The sequence below is a fragment of the Colias eurytheme genome, chromosome 21 (assembly GCF_061535395.1).
Source record: "Colias eurytheme isolate Ceu_HAF_F1 chromosome 21, ilColEury1 Martin Lab GWU primary, whole genome shotgun sequence".
NCBI lineage: Eukaryota > Metazoa > Arthropoda > Insecta > Lepidoptera > Pieridae > Colias > Colias eurytheme.
The window spans coordinates 7,404,353-7,420,772 of NC_143000.1; the positions used below are offsets into that span (position 1 = coordinate 7,404,353).

The 16,420-nt window shown below is 30.2% G+C and overlaps 1 protein-coding gene and 2 long non-coding RNA genes across 3 annotated transcripts; 2 read left to right on the forward strand and 1 right to left on the reverse strand.

Annotated features, from left to right (window-relative positions):
- Positions 1 to 2,569: 2,569 nt before the first annotated feature.
- Positions 2,570 to 3,481, forward strand: LOC149899269 (uncharacterized). The gene is made up of 2 exons (XR_016457985.1): positions 2,570 to 2,634; positions 3,198 to 3,481. It is a non-coding gene; the product is annotated as an uncharacterized LOC149899269 (long non-coding RNA).
- A 4,053-nt stretch (positions 3,482 to 7,534) lies between these two features.
- On the forward strand, positions 7,535 to 9,617 carry LOC149899270 (uncharacterized). Its single transcript, XM_090114612.1, has 4 exons — positions 7,535 to 7,862; positions 8,140 to 8,344; positions 8,698 to 8,826; positions 9,184 to 9,617. The coding sequence occupies exons 1-4, from the start codon at positions 7,845 to 7,847 to the stop codon at positions 9,348 to 9,350; spliced, it is 519 nt and encodes a 172-aa protein (XP_089970738.1). The 5' UTR covers positions 7,535 to 7,844; the 3' UTR covers positions 9,351 to 9,617.
- A 5,476-nt stretch (positions 9,618 to 15,093) lies between these two features.
- LOC149899271 (uncharacterized) lies at positions 15,094 to 15,903 on the reverse strand. Its single transcript, XR_016457991.1, has 2 exons — positions 15,592 to 15,903; positions 15,094 to 15,324 (listed from the first exon to the last, which is right to left on the reverse strand). It is a non-coding gene; the product is annotated as an uncharacterized LOC149899271 (long non-coding RNA).
- Positions 15,904 to 16,420: the final 517 nt, after the last annotated feature.

A 16,420-nucleotide genomic window follows, 5' to 3' on the forward strand; every position in this document is an offset into this window, starting at 1 on the left:
TAGGCTTAAAATCAGCGATACTCTCCACGCGATGGCGAACACCTCCGGATCCGATGACAAATATGTGGCCATTTCTTGTCCAGCATTTAGTGACACCAAAATGTTCCCGAGCAGCCATAAAAACCTCATGTCTGCTTTTGGTAAGAAACTCCGAGAGAGTGATTCCCGTACCCTTGAGACTTATTATTACTTGATACATGTAAGTAAACATCGTTTAAATACTTTCAGAAGATGAGCAATATATTCATTAACCGTTATTTACATTTGATAATCAGTGTAGGCACATTTTTTCGTCAGAATATAATTTTGACTAAAAACTGAAAAGAAAACGTCACGTCAGTTTTGCAACATTTTGCTTCGTGACCTATAGGCTGACAAGAAAAGTCGCAAAACTGCAGCATAAAGCCAATAGCATCTACAGACGCTCCGATTTGGTTGGTGCCAACGTGGTGCCAACCATATCGGAACCGACAAGGCAACCATTCCAACATTGCTACAGATTGTCCGACGGTTGGACTTCCAGCTGTCAGTTGACCATAGAGTAATATGTCAGTTGACCATAGTACGAAGAGAATGGGCTAAATTCTACTATAGAAATAGAGAAAATTACAGTCATATGCGGCTCTTACAACTTATTTTTTAAGGTTTTTAATGTAGCCGCACTGTCAATTTTTTTTAATACTTCTAACATAATAAAATACGCTTGATTTCTGGCATCTCTATTTGCGTAATCTTTGTTACTTTAGTCCCACAAACAGGGAAAGTCTTTATATAGTTCCAGCAATTTTATTAATATGTCACGTTCGGTGACCGTAACTCCCTCGGCGTTCATGTTGACGTCCTACACCGGCGGCGTTGCGAATGTGAATGAGCCAATTACCTATATTAATCTATGGAATGAGCCGATTTGGTCGGAACAAAGCTTCCAGACGTTCCAATTTGGTTGGATCGGATAGGAAGTTGGTTTGGTCGGAATTGCTGGCGCATCCGACCACGTCAAACCAATATTAATAATAATTATGTCGGACCGACCGCTCTCCACACTTTCCGATTTGGTCGTGGTCGGATGGTTGGCACCAACCAAATCGGAGCGTCTGTAGATGCATCAAGTCTAGATTGTCATTGTAATATTCTTCATAATTTTTATAATTTTTTCATATTTTTAGGTTTCACTTATCTCGGGACCAAAAAGGACATGTATAATTTGCAAAAAATGGTATTGCAATGAATGCGTTGATCAGCAGGTATACCCTGAATACATAATAATATGTGATACATGTATGGAAAGTTAAAAGGTGTAGGTAGTGTAACTCTGAATTTTACCCTAAAATTGATACTGTGTCAAACTGTGTGTTGGTGTATTTTTTTTATGAGACTAAAATAAAATTTTTGTAAACGTATTCTCGGTTTTATTTTAACCATGTTAATTGGATTCAATATAAACCTAGCCTTATAAAAAATGGTCTATCGGTTTTGCGACAGTCCCCCGTTTTGCGACAAGAAAAATTTTAGTTTTTACATTTTTTTATTATAAGGGACACAAATAATTTGATTTCAATATTGAAAATGGTTTAACTGTTCCGAAATAAAATAATCACTTTGCCGATTTTAATCGAAATGTATTATGTATCGTAAAAGTAACGGCTACTTTGGCATCAGCTGTGGCAAAACAGAACTTAAAGCTAGTTTAATAGGAATTTTAATTATTTGTCGACTTCAATTTTCTATTTTTTAAATAATGTATGTTATAATCTTCGTAACACAATCAAAATATTTTGCGTCTTTCTTCGTAGTTAATAGTTATTTGAGCATTGATGACTGTCGCAAAACTGACACTTTTTTTCACAGTCCCAATTTATTTTGATGATTTCTCGTAAAACAAATCAATCTGCAAGCAATTAAATATAATTTCACTTACTATGATGTATATTTAAAATTTCTAAATCAAAATTTTATTAAAAATGCAACATTTAAAATTTATCCATAAATTCAGCCATGGTACACTTTTTTTTGAAAACGCTCATAAATTGACAAGATGGAAAAATTTACCATCTTCACTGTGGCGCCATCTATTATCACAAATGAAAAAGACAACAACATGCATTCTTACTGTTACGGTATTGGTTTGTATGTTTCACGCTAGATGTCACTGATTTAAATTCTTCATAATTTAATGTTTTTATATAGGCATTTTCACAAAAATGTACCCGGGCATTTTCACAAAAATGTATACGGGCATTTTCACAAAAATGTATACCCCCCTGATTTTCAACTGTCCCTCGAATTCATTAAATTCTATATAATGAAGTAGTTGCCAGAATTATTTATATATGTTATCAAAGTGATTATACGTATACAATATTTTGTTTTTTTAACAAAAACTATGACAAAATCTAAAATAAAGTTAAGTTAATTATAAATAACAATCAAAAATGGGTAATTTTACGCTGTCCCCTGCTTACTCTTACGCGTTTATTACATTATTTCTTAACTTTTTTGTAAGAAAGGTACCATCTTTTAAGGTTTTATTTGGTCCAGGATAATCAGTTACTGTGATAATAGTTAAAATCAAAAAACTGCTTAGAAGGAGTGCACGCGTGTTTGCAAGCCGCAGGGACCAAATTCTTCATTCAGGTATGTGACCATATTTTGGCTTATTTCTATCTATTTATCTTGTAGTATTTAGTTAATTTTGTTTTAAATGTTTTTATATGTAAGTTGATCAAAAGTTTTGATGAATATAAGTGTTGTGGTTATATTTTAAACCGTTTTTATTACTAGAGGATTATCAAATGTGACTTCCGCTGTGTGACTATTTGAGCGGTCACATATACGCTGAACGAAAAGTCACAACATGCCTGAACACATAAAGCAATGTTTACATGGCGATTTTCTTGAGCTATAAAAATATTTTTCTAAGACATTTTTGACTGAGTAGGAAACTACGGCAAAAAGTAGATTTCAAAAATAAAAATTATTTCCCCATACAAATCGCAACAGCTGATTGATCATTTTGCATGAGGAAGTAAAATTTTTTTTGAGGAAAAAAAAAAGAAGCATTATGCAGAAAAAGAAACAAAATAAGCCAGCAGAACTAAGAATCTAGACAATGTGCCTTGTATAACAACGAAAGATAATAATGGAACAAAAATTAATTTTTTTCACGATAATTTCATTGGTTTTTTTTTTATTTACAGATTAACCTTCGTGTTTGCAGCGTCCACTGAAACAAGATTTTTTTTATCAAATATGGTGATTGAGATTATTTAAGGTTAATAATAAACGAATCACGAAGACTGATTATCGACTGATTAATTTGATTAGTGCCAATATAAAACATAAAAGAGACTTCTTATTCTTGAATCTTGATAGTAATTTACCCTTTAGATAAATAATAATAATGTGATGGCTTAAGCCCGAACTGATTGTGATAATTTAGTTTGAAGTTAAGTTAAGTTTATAATTATATTTATTATGTGTGCCTGCGTACTTTTTTTTCGCCATGTAAACGCACCCTTTCCCTTTTTAGGTATTCGGTTGTGTGACTGTCCCTATATTACGGAGCTGAATTTTTTAAATATTTCAGTAGATTTTACATTTAATGCCCTTCAAATCAGTCTCTTTAATGGAGAATAATACATAAGTGTAATATTTGTTGCCTTTTCTCTAAAAAAGTATCTAACATTTTAAATGTAAAGATAATAATGACAGTTGAAGTACCAGAGTCACAATACTGAATATACTATTGTTTTTTTTAATTAGCTTAGATCCAAAAGTTGGGAATAGTGAGTGTTTAAAATATACAAAATAACGATTTTAAGTTAATAAATAAACAATATCTAAAAATTCTTATATTTTGCACTGTTTTTCCAGCTACTGAATATAGTCACACAACTGATATAAAATTGCGAGACTTTCCATTGTGTCCTATTATTTTTACAGTTTTCTCATTTTAAACCCATCATATTATATGTTTTCTTGAAGTATATTGAATTTCCGTTTTAAAGAGACCAAAAAAAGTTTAAAATATAATACTATCAAAAAAAATATATTTTTCAAGGAGGGGGTACATTTTTGTGAAAATGCCCATACCCCCCTGATTTTCAACTGTCCCTCGAATTCATTAAATTCTATATAATGAAGTAGTTGCCAGAATTATTTATATATGTTATCAAAGTGATTATACGTATACAATATTTTGTTTTTTTAACAAAAACTATGACAAAATCTAAAATAAAGTTAAGTTAATTATAAATAACAATTGAAAAATGGGTAATTTTACGCTGTCCCCTGCTTACTCTTACGCGTTTATTAAATTATTTCTTAACTTTTTTGTAAGAAAGGTACCATCTTTTAAGGTTTTATTTGGTCCAGGATAATCAGTTACTGTGATAATAGTTAAAATATAATAACCTTATATAACAAAATAAAAGATAAAAAAATAAAAAAGAAAATCAAAAAAATTGTCCTTCCCGGAACATTCAGTTGTGTCACCGATTTTCTAAAAAGAAAATTACTGTGGTTCAAATAGTTTTGCATTACTGTCAACACCATAGCTACTGCTATGCAACTTATCAGGTTAGAAGCCGTCAGGGTCAAAAAACTGCTTAGAAGGAGTGCACGCGTGTTTGCAAGCCGCAGGGACCAAATTCTTCATTCAGGTATGTGACCATATTTTGGCTTATTTCTATCTATTTATCTTGTAGTATTTAGTTAATTTTGTTTTAAATGTTTTTATATGTAAGTTGATCAAAAGTTTTGATGAATATAAGTGTTGTGGTTATATTTTAAACCGTTTTTATTACTAGAGGATTATCAAATGTGACTTCCGCTGTGTGACTATTTGAGCGGTCACATATACGCTGAACGAAAAGTCACAACATGCCTGAACACATAAAGCAATGTTTACATGGCGATTTTCTTGAGCTATAAAAATATTTTTCTAAGACATTTTTGACTGAGTAGGAAACTACGGCAAAAAGTAGATTTCAAAAATAAAAATTATTTCCCCATACAAATCGCAACAGCTGATTGATCATTTTGCATGAGGAAGTAAAATTTTTTTTGAGGAAAAAAAAAGAAGCATTATGCAGAAAAAGAAACAAAATAAGCCAGCAGAACTAAGAATCTAGACAATGTGCCTTGTATAACAACGAAAGATAATAATGGAACAAAAATTAATTTTTTTCACGATAATTTCATTGGTTTTTTTTTTATTTACAGATTAACCTTCGTGTTTGCAGCGTCCACTGAAACAAGATTTTTTTTATCAAATATGGTGATTGAGATTATTTAAGGTTAATAATAAACGAATCACGAAGACTGATTATCGACTGATTAATTTGATTAGTGCCAATATAAAACATAAAAGAGACTTCTTATTCTTGAATCTTGATAGTAATTTACCCTTTAGATAAATAATAATAATGTGATGGCTTGAGCCCGAACTGATTGTGATAATTTAGTTTGAAGTTAAGTTAAGTTTATAATTATATTTATTATGTGTGCCTGCGTACTTTTTTTTCGCCATGTAAACGCACCCTTTCCCTTTTTAGGTATTCGGTTGTGTGACTGTCCCTATATTACGGAGCTGAATTTTTTAAATATTTCAGTAGATTTTACATTTAATGCCCTTCAAATCAGTCTCTTTAATGGAGAATAATACATAAGTGTAATATTTGTTGCCTTTTCTCTAAAAAAGTATCTAACATTTTAAATGTAAAGATAATAATGACAGTTGAAGTACCAGAGTCACAATACTGAATATACTATTGTTTTTTTTAATTAGCTTAGATCCAAAAGTTGGGAATAGTGAGTGTTTAAAATATACAAAATAACGATTTTAAGTTAATAAATAAACAATATCTAAAAATTCTTATATTTTGCACTGTTTTTCCAGCTACTGAATATAGTCACACAACTGATATAAAATTGCGAGACTTTCCATTGTGTCCTATTATTTTTACAGTTTTCTCATTTTAAACCCATCATATTATATGTTTTCTTGAAGTATATTGAATTTCCGTTTTAAAGAGACCAAAAAAAGTTTAAAATATAATACTATCAAAAAAAATATATTTTTCAAGGAGGGGGTGGGCATTTTCACAAAAATGTGTGTTGTGTGACTATATTCAGTAGCTGGAAAAACAGTGCAAAATATAAGAATTTTTAGATATTGTTTATTTATTAACTTAAAATCGTTATTTTGTATATTTTAAACACTCACTATTCCCAACTTTTGGATCTAAGCTAATTAAAAAAAACAATAGTATATTCAGTATTGTGACTCTGGTACTTCAACTGTCATTATTATCTTTACATTTAAAATGTTAGATACTTTTTTAGAGAAAAGGCAACAAATATTACACTTATGTATTATTCTCCATTAAAGAGACTGATTTGAAGGGCATTAAATGTAAAATCTACTGAAATATTTAAAAAATTCAGCTCCGTAATATAGGGACAGTCACACAACCGAATACCTAAAAAGGGAAAGGGTGCGTTTACATGGCGAAAAAAAAGTACGCAGGCACACATAATAAATATAATTATAAACTTAACTTAACTTCAAACTAAATTATCACAATCAGTTCGGGCTCAAGCCATCACATTATTATTATTTATCTAAAGGGTAAATTACTATCAAGATTCAAGAATAAGAAGTCTCTTTTATGTTTTATATTGGCACTAATCAAATTAATCAGTCGATAATCAGTCTTCGTGATTCGTTTATTATTAACCTTAAATAATCTCAATCACCATATTTGATAAAAAAAATCTTGTTTCAGTGGACGCTGCAAACACGAAGGTTAATCTGTAAATAAAAAAAAAACCAATGAAATTATCGTGAAAAAAATTAATTTTTGTTCCATTATTATCTTTCGTTGTTATACAAGGCACATTGTCTAGATTCTTAGTTCTGCTGGCTTATTTTGTTTCTTTTTCTGCATAATGCTTCTTTTTTTTTTCCTCAAAAAAAATTTTACTTCCTCATGCAAAATGATCAATCAGCTGTTGCGATTTGTATGGGGAAATAATTTTTATTTTTGAAATCTACTTTTTGCCGTAGTTTCCTACTCAGTCAAAAATGTCTTAGAAAAATATTTTTATAGCTCAAGAAAATCGCCATGTAAACATTGCTTTATGTGTTCAGGCATATTGTGACTTTTCGTTCAGCGTATATGTGACCGCTCAAATAGTCACACCAGGGGGGTGAAACTTAGAGTATGGTACATTATACAAAGAAACTAGCGACATCTATTGGCTGTCCGGCAGCACTATTTAATTAACTTTTTCCTCAGAAGATGGCAGAACGTAAAATTTTTATGCAAAAAGAATAGAATGGCTATAAAAATAACTAAAATTATTTTATTTAGAACAAAATTCAATTGCTTTTATAAATATATAATATATGTGATGAAACGATTTTTAAGTGCTTTATACAGCGGAAAATGAAACGTTTTCTCTCATAAGTGTCAGAACCAGTGTTGCCGTTCTAGAAACGTTGTCTCTTAAACTAGGGAATTTAGGGGAACGTTTCGGGGATAAACAAATTCAGGGTACGTTTAGCTGCGTTTTGAAAATAGTAGAAAGTATCAAATCAGCCATACTGGTCAATTTGATACTGATTCTGAAAGAAACGATGTGCTCAACAATTTTTTTTTTTCGTTTTTGATTTTGTTAGTTTTGCTAGTGACTTTTAATTTTGGAAAAAGGCAACCCTGTCCAATGCGAGATATGACAGGTCGCAGGATAATCCGTTTATTTTCTGAAATTTGAATTATTCTTGAGTTTGTTGTTAATAAGTTTTAAAATGGCTTGAGGAAGGTGTATTGTGTTTTTGGATGTACATAGTGAAATGGGTAAGTTTTCTTCAAAATTACTTATTTATATTGAACTGATGCTACCAGCACGTATCCCTTATTGTTTGTTTCGGTCATGGCCGCAGAACATCTTTGTTTGCCCTTATATTATGTATCACTATTTTACAAAAATTTTAAATATTTGAGTATTATATATATTTAATTATAAGTATATTTATTATTTAAATATACTTACAATATAAAAATAAATATGGAGAACACGTGACATTTATTGCGTATTTCTGTATTGTAAAGGTTGTTTTTTATGTATTTACAGGAGCATATATGCATCGTTTCCCTCACCCTACAAGAGAACGAGTTGTTTGCTACCTGGATGTCAATTGTTGGTGAACGACTAAAAGATCTTGAGCCTGACATGATCTATAGAAACAAGAGAGTCTGTGATTACCATTTCAAGCCTGAGCACAAAGTTTCAGGTCACCGATTACTCCATTTATCTGTTCCATCAATCTACTTGAGTGGTGAGTTTGAATATTACCCATAGTTAATACTTTATTTATCAAATTAATCATTATCTCAGGTAGGATTATTATATATAATATACAGGATTTATACCACACTATTTTTAGTTAGGGAACTGGTTCTTATTTCTACTGGTAAAACGCTACTAAGCTTTTAGTAACAGAGTCCTCAGTGGTAGACTAACTAGCTTGATGAGCACCAGTCAATGCTCTACCACTATTCTTTAGTTTCTTCAACCAGTTTTCATTTCAAAAAAGCTCAACTGCAAGTTTATTGTAAAAAAATAAATAAAATGATACATTCTGTAATTTTATCTTTTGTAATTTTGACTTTACTACTTTTATAATTACAGGTATATTTCATTCTGCGAGTACAGCAGTTTACATGGAACATAACTATTCTCAGCCAAGGATGTGGCCTTGTGAGACAAGGGCAAATGAAGATAATGATGTCCCATTATATCAGCAAATTTTAGATAAAGGTATAATAATTAATATTTTTTTATACTGCTCTTTTTACCTAAATGGGCAGAAGCAATTATGTAATGGGGTGTTAATTATGGTATCATATCAAAATATAAGATACTTAAAATCTCATTCAAAATATCTAGTGAGTGATAAATTGGTCCTAAGATACATCCAATTTGGGGGATTATATGTTCAACATTTGTATTAATCTACATTAACTGTGCTGGATGGGTTTATTCTAAAGTAACTCTGTAACTTGGTATTATAAAGTAAAGCAGAAATTTAGACACAACATGACTTGTCTCTCAAATGTACCTACTGATTTCATTTGTAAAAAAATATCTTTAATAAAGTTTTTATTTTCTTTATAGGTACATTACATTGGGATGAATACTTAGTAGAAAAATATAAAAGGTCCCAAATTGAACAGAAAAAATTAAAGTTTAAGAAAACTATGTCTAAAGAGAGAAGTTTTAAATCACGTCTTGCCAATGCCGAAAAATTAGTTGCTGGTCAGGCATTTCATAAAGTCAAATAGTCATAAAGCAAAAATGTCAGAAGCTGGAATTTTTTTTACTGGAATACAATATAAACAAGCTCTGAAAAAACCTAAAGGAAGACGTTATACCACTGAAGAAAAAGTGTTGGCCTTGACTTTGCTATTTTATTTGTTATGTTTGTGTTATTATAATGCTTAACCAAACCTAACACTATTTTATTTGTTATGTTTGTGTTATTATAATGCTTAACCAAACCTAACACTATTTTATTTGTTATGTTTGTGTTATTATAATGCTTAACCAAACCTAACACTATTTTATTTGTTATGTTTGTGTTAATTATAATGCTTAACCAAACCTAACACTATTTTATTTGTTATGTTTGTGTTAATTATAATGCTTAACCAAACCTAACACTTTTCATTCATTCTCTCTTCTGCATAAATGTTTTAAAAAATTCTTTCTATAATCCCATGGTCCGTATGTGTCGCTTGTATAATGATTTGACTTCGCGTAAGCCAAACACAGAACTTGACGTATTTGATCCAAAACTGGGTAAATTTAAAAATCAGGTCAAAACCGTGCACAAGTCTAATCTACAAGTTCTATGATATTTTAATCTTTAACTTCCATAGTTCTGAGATACTTTAATGTTTATTGGACATAATTTATTATTATACTGTGATAAAATGTAATGAATTGTATCTTATGTGATTGAATGTAATGTAGGTATTTATTGATTTTACTGTATTTTATGTGATTTAATGTATTGTAGCTATATTGATATATTTATCAGCTGTGCTATAATTTAGATCCAATTTACTTTTTGACTTGTATTTAAAAACAAAACATATTTTACTTGATCTATGAATTGTTTGAATGAATTGTTGATAATTTAATCTTTGACTGCCATAGTTTCTTAGATACTTTACTAATTGTTAGACATAATTTATTGTTATACTGTGATGGAATGTAACGAATTGTATTTTATGTGATTGAATGTTATGTAGGTATTTATTGATTTAACTATATTTTAAGTGATTTAATGTACTTTACTTAGCTATATTGATGTGATATTTATCTGTACTATGATTAATTAGATTCAACTTATTTTATGACATGTATTTTAGGAAATTATTTTACTTGATCTATGAATTGTGCTAAATAATGTAATTTTTAATAATTTTTTTTTCCCTCAACTATGCTGTGTGCATACAATTAATTGGTTGGCATTTCACCGCAACATGTAATTAAATTTTGTATAACGAGGCAAAATTGTCAGCTGTGGTGTGCACCTTATTAAATAAATAAATAAATATTTGTTATGTTTGTGTTAATTATAAATTATAATGCTTAACCAAACCTAACGCTATTTCATTTGTTATGTTTGTGTTATTATAATGCTTAACCAAACCTAACACTATTTTATTTGTTATGTTTGTGTTATTATAATGCTTAACCAAACCTAACGCTATTTCATTTGTTATGTTTGTGTTATTATAATGCTTAACAAAACCTAACACTATTTTATTTGTTATGTTTGTGTTATTATAATGCTTAACCAAACCTAACACTATTTTATTTGTTATGTTTGTGTTATTATAATGCTTAACCAAACCTAACACTATTTTATTTGTTATGTTTGTGTTATTATAATGCTTAACCAAATATTAATACCTAAGATTATTAGAATGCTAATTATATAGTGTGGAAAAAAATGAATAAACTCCCAATTAATTTAAATCGTTTTTCTTTACCTGGCCCAATTATCTTTATATTTTCAAATGTGTCAAGTGATTTGTTTTGTTGTTATCTTTTTTATCACCTGGAAATGTTTAGCTTTAAGTCCAGCCACCAATTTATTACGCAACTAGATTTTTTTTATATGCATTGTGTAATTTTGGGTTGGGTTTTTCACGCATACAATGATTGTACGCGCCAGAACAGATCGACACAATAATACAGTTGTGATAAAGGTAACGCAATATAAATTATTATCAGAATAGCTATAGCGACGTAGCAATAATACCTATAGGTACGTATATAGATATACGTATAGGTATCTATAGCACTTTTAATGCGCCCGCCATACGCTTGGGGCGCTAGTGTTCATGGGTTCTCGTTTTATCACGCAAGATGGCTCTCTTTTCCTTATACATAGTTACTATACTCTTTGAGTCACACAGCGGAAGTCACATTTGATAATCCTCTAGTAATAAAAACGGTTTAAAATATAACCACAACACTTATATTCATCAAAACTTTTGATCAACTTACATATAAAAACATTTAAAACAAAATTAACTAAATACTACAAGATAAATAGATAGAAATAAGCCAAAATATGGTCACATACCTGAATGAAGAATTTGGTCCCTGCGGCTTGCAAACACGCGTGCACTCCTTCTAAGCAGTTTTTTGACCCTGACGGCTTCTAACCTGATAAGTTGCATAGCAGTAGCTATGGTGTTGACAGTAATGCAAAACTATTTGAACCACAGTAATTTTCTTTTTAGAAAATCGGTGACACAACTGAATGTTCCGGGAAGGACAATTTTTTTGATTTTCTTTTTTATTTTTTTATCTTTTATTTTGTTATATAAGGTTATTATATTTTAACTATTATCACAGTAACTGATTATCCTGGACCAAATAAAACCTTAAAAGATGGTACCTTTCTTACAAAAAAGTTAAGAAATAATTTAATAAACGCGTAAGAGTAAGCAGGGGACAGCGTAAAATTACCCATTTTTCAATTGTTATTTATAATTAACTTAACTTTATTTTAGATTTTGTCATAGTTTTTGTTAAAAAAACAAAATATTGTATACGTATAATCACTTTGATAACATATATAAATAATTCTGGCAACTACTTCATTATATAGAATTTAATGAATTCGAGGGACAGTTGAAAATCAGGGGGGTATACATTTTTGTGAAAATGCCCATATATGATAAATTAAATACCAAAATATGACCAATAAATTTGCTTAATTTCGAAAATAATAAAGATAAAAATAACAATACAGGTAAAAATTGAAATAAATTATATATTTCCACGCCATCTGGTATCTTTAAAAGGTACTACATAGACGACATTTTTAATTTACATTGACGTAGTACTAATACTAAAAACTAGATGGCGCTTTTGTCAAAATAAAAAAAAAAACGACATTCTACATTTTTGACTTTTTTTGTTGCATATAAATTATTGATACTGTAGTCTCTGTTCAATTTTTTTGTCTACAAAATAATTCTTTATTATAAATTATTGACAAGATGGAAAAATTTACCATCTTCACTGTGGCGCCATCTATTATCACAAATGAAAAAGACAACAACATGCATTCTTACTGTTACGGTATTGGTTTGTATGTTTCACGCTAGATGTCGCTGATTTAAATTATTCATAATCAATGTTTTTATATGATAAATTAAATACCAATATATGACCAATAATTTTGCTTAATTTCGAAAATAATAAAGATAAAAATAACAATACAGGTAAAAATTGAAATAAATTATATATTTCCACGCCATCTGGTATCTTTAAAAGGTACTACATAGACGACATTTTTAATTGACATTGACGTAGTACTTATACTAAAAACTAGATGGCGCTTTTGTCAAAATAAAAAAAGAAAACGATATTCTACATTTTTGACTTTTTTGTTGCATATTAATTATTGATACTGTAGTCTCTGTTCAATTTTTTTGTCTACAAAATAATTCTTTATAAATTATTGACAAGATGGAAAAATTTACCATCTTCACTGTGGCGCCATCTATTATCACAAATGAAAAAGACAACAACATGTATTCTTGAGCGTTTTCAAAAAAAAGTGTACCATGGCTGAATTTATGGATAAATTTTAAATGTTGCATTTTTAATAAAATTTTGATTTAGAAATTTTAAATATACATCATTTTCAATTATATTTAATTGCTTGCAGATTAATTTGTTTTACGAGAAATCATCAAAATAAATTGGGACTGTGAAAAAAAGTGTCAGTTTTGCGACAGTCATCAATGCTCATATAAGGGGCCATTCAAGTATTACGTAAGCAGATTTCTTACCATTTTTTACCCCCCCGCCCCCCTTGTCATCAAAAGTAAGCAAAGCCCTTACCCACTCCCCCTATGCTTACGTAAACATTTTTATTTTTTAGTACCTAATAAATGTTTTTTTTATATTGTTATTTTTAAAATAGGAAAATACATGAAAATATTGGGTTTAACTGATACACATCGAGTAAATGACAAAAAAATATAATCAGAAATAAAGAACATAACTAAAGCGCGTCACACACGGTGAAGATACTATATAATATTTTATCGTAAGATACGGTAATATTTTATATTATAGTATCTTAAAAGGTATCCGGTATCAGCGTTCTGACCATCATTTTTCTTTTTGTCATTGCGTACTAAGACCCCTGTAGAACCGCCATCCTGTTACAACTGACCCGAAATTTTGTGGGTCATTTGTAACAGGATGGCGGTTCTACAGGGGTCTTAGTACGCAATGACAAAAAGAAAAATGATGGTCAGAACGCTGATACCGGATACCTTAAGATACTATAATATAAAATATTACCGTATCTTAAGATAAAATATTATAGTATCTTCACCGTGTGCGACGCGCTTAACATAAAGAATATTTTCAGAACACATTAACAGTCCATAAAACCTGAATCCATGATTCTAAGTTATCGCTGACATTGGATTGCTGCTCAGTGTTGTGAGTCTGCTAAATAAAACCAGCATTTAAATATTATTGAAAGCTTTTCCCCATAGAAACCCTTCACATACAGATATTGAAAACACCGTGTATTTTGTGACTAATTGCCGGAGTCAATCTTAAGAAATAAAATATCAATCATTTACCTTTTTACTTTGAGATAGGCCATCATATTTTTTCTCATAAGTCGTTTTAATTGTTACGGAACGTAAAGAGAAACTCTGTACTTATATTTACTCACCTTGGAAAAAAAATGAAGCAGATTGGATTTATTTTTAGTTGCCGCTTGCAATTCTTCTTAGATACAATAATATAAAGTTCCTTATCTGACTTTGCTTGTAATTAATAATTTCGCCAAACTTCGTTAACTAACTTTTGTACATTTTGCACTTTCGTCTCAGTATGAGATTTTTTAAAACTTTCGAACAGTTTTTGGTATAAATTGGATTTGACAAGTGAATAGCGCACGGTAATTTCCTTAATGCGCGGTAATTCCCCTAACCAGTTCTCAAAGCGAGTGCCTACGCATTATATGTATTATTTGCAGGAATCCCCGAAAAAAATTAAATAACTAACGATGACGTAATCATCATCTAGACCCCCCCACCCCCCATGTCATCCAAAATAAGCAAAACAGAGACCCCCCCACCCCCCCTTGGTGCTTACGTAATACTTGAACGGCCCCTAACTATTAACTACGAAGAAAGACGCAAAATATTTTGATTGTGTTACGAAGATTATAACATACATTATTTAAAAAATAGAAAATTGAAGTCGACAAATTGCCAAAGTAGCCGTTACTTTTACGATACATAATACATTTCGATTAAAATCGGCAAAGTGATTATTTTATTTCGGAACAGTTAAACCATTTTCAATATTGAAATCAAATTATTTGTGTCCCTTATAATAAAAAAATGTAAAAACTAAAATTTTTCTTGTCGCAAAACGGGGGACTGTCGCAAAACCGATAGACCATTTTTTATAAGGCTAGGTTTATATTGTATCCAATTAACATGGTTAAAATAAAACCGTTAATACGTTTACAAAAATTTTATTTTAGTCTCATAAAAAAAATACACCAACACACAGTTTGACACAGTATCAATTTTAGGGTAAAACTCAGAGTTACACTACCTACACCTTTTAACTTTCCATACATGTATCACATATTATGTATTCAGGGTATACCTGCTGACCAACGCATTCATTGCAATACCATTTTTTGCAAATTATACATGTCCTTTTTGGTCCCGAGATTAGTGAAACCTAAAAATATGAAAAAATTATAAAAATTATGAAGAATATTACAATGACAATCTAGACTTGGCTTTATGCTGCAGTTTTGCGACTTTTCTTGTCAGCCTATAGGTCACGAAGCAAAATGTTGCAAAACTGACGTGACGGTTTCTTTTCAGTTTTTAGTCAAAATTATATTCTGACGAAAAAATGTGCCTACACTGATTATCAAATGTAAATAACGGTTAATGAATATATTGCTCATCTTCTGAAAGTATTTAAACGATGTTTACTTACCTGTATCAAGTAATAATATGTCTCAAACCAGACAGTAGAAATTGCAACGGCCGTTGCACTCACAAAACACGTCTGTTTTACTCGAACTGTATTTGAAAATAAGCTTTTTTAAATTGGCGGATGGTGAAAGTAAACGATAATTTTGCCATTTATAAAATTCAAATAGTAATCTAATATTTGTAAGTGGCATTATTAGCCGTGATAAACCCGACATGTCCGGTCGGTACCACTTTTTAAGATATTTTTGGAAATCAAATTGCTTTTAAACGATTATAAGGCCTTAATTATGAACTACATGCGACGATTCGCAAATAAATGTACTTTTAGACGACACTAAAACTTATGGTACCCTGGTATAAAACTTTTTAGAATCGCTTCTCTAACATCGAAGAACTTGGATGGGGACACGCCAAAAACTGACACTTTAGTTTTAAAAATGATTATTTAAAAAATAGTACGCTATGTTTCCGTGAATTAATTGTTTGCATTTATCGAATTATGATGTATTTAATACTTTTCAAGCATTATAATAATTAGCCATCATATAAATTTTACTTGTTATTCGACTTGAAACACAGGGGACAGGCCGAAAGTGAGGGGTACACTTTTTTTTGAAAACGCTCTCTTACACTAATTACATAATATTATGTTATTAGGTGTTAGGTGATTTCGGTCATAACATAAAGTAAGGAAATCATATCCTTTCATTAGTGTTTACATATTTATAACATTAAAATACCTATCTAGGGTCCTTATCCAGTATTCACCAAATATGTGCGAGGGAAATGTGAAAAAAAAAAACAAGAACCGCTGCATCGTTTCCACCAGA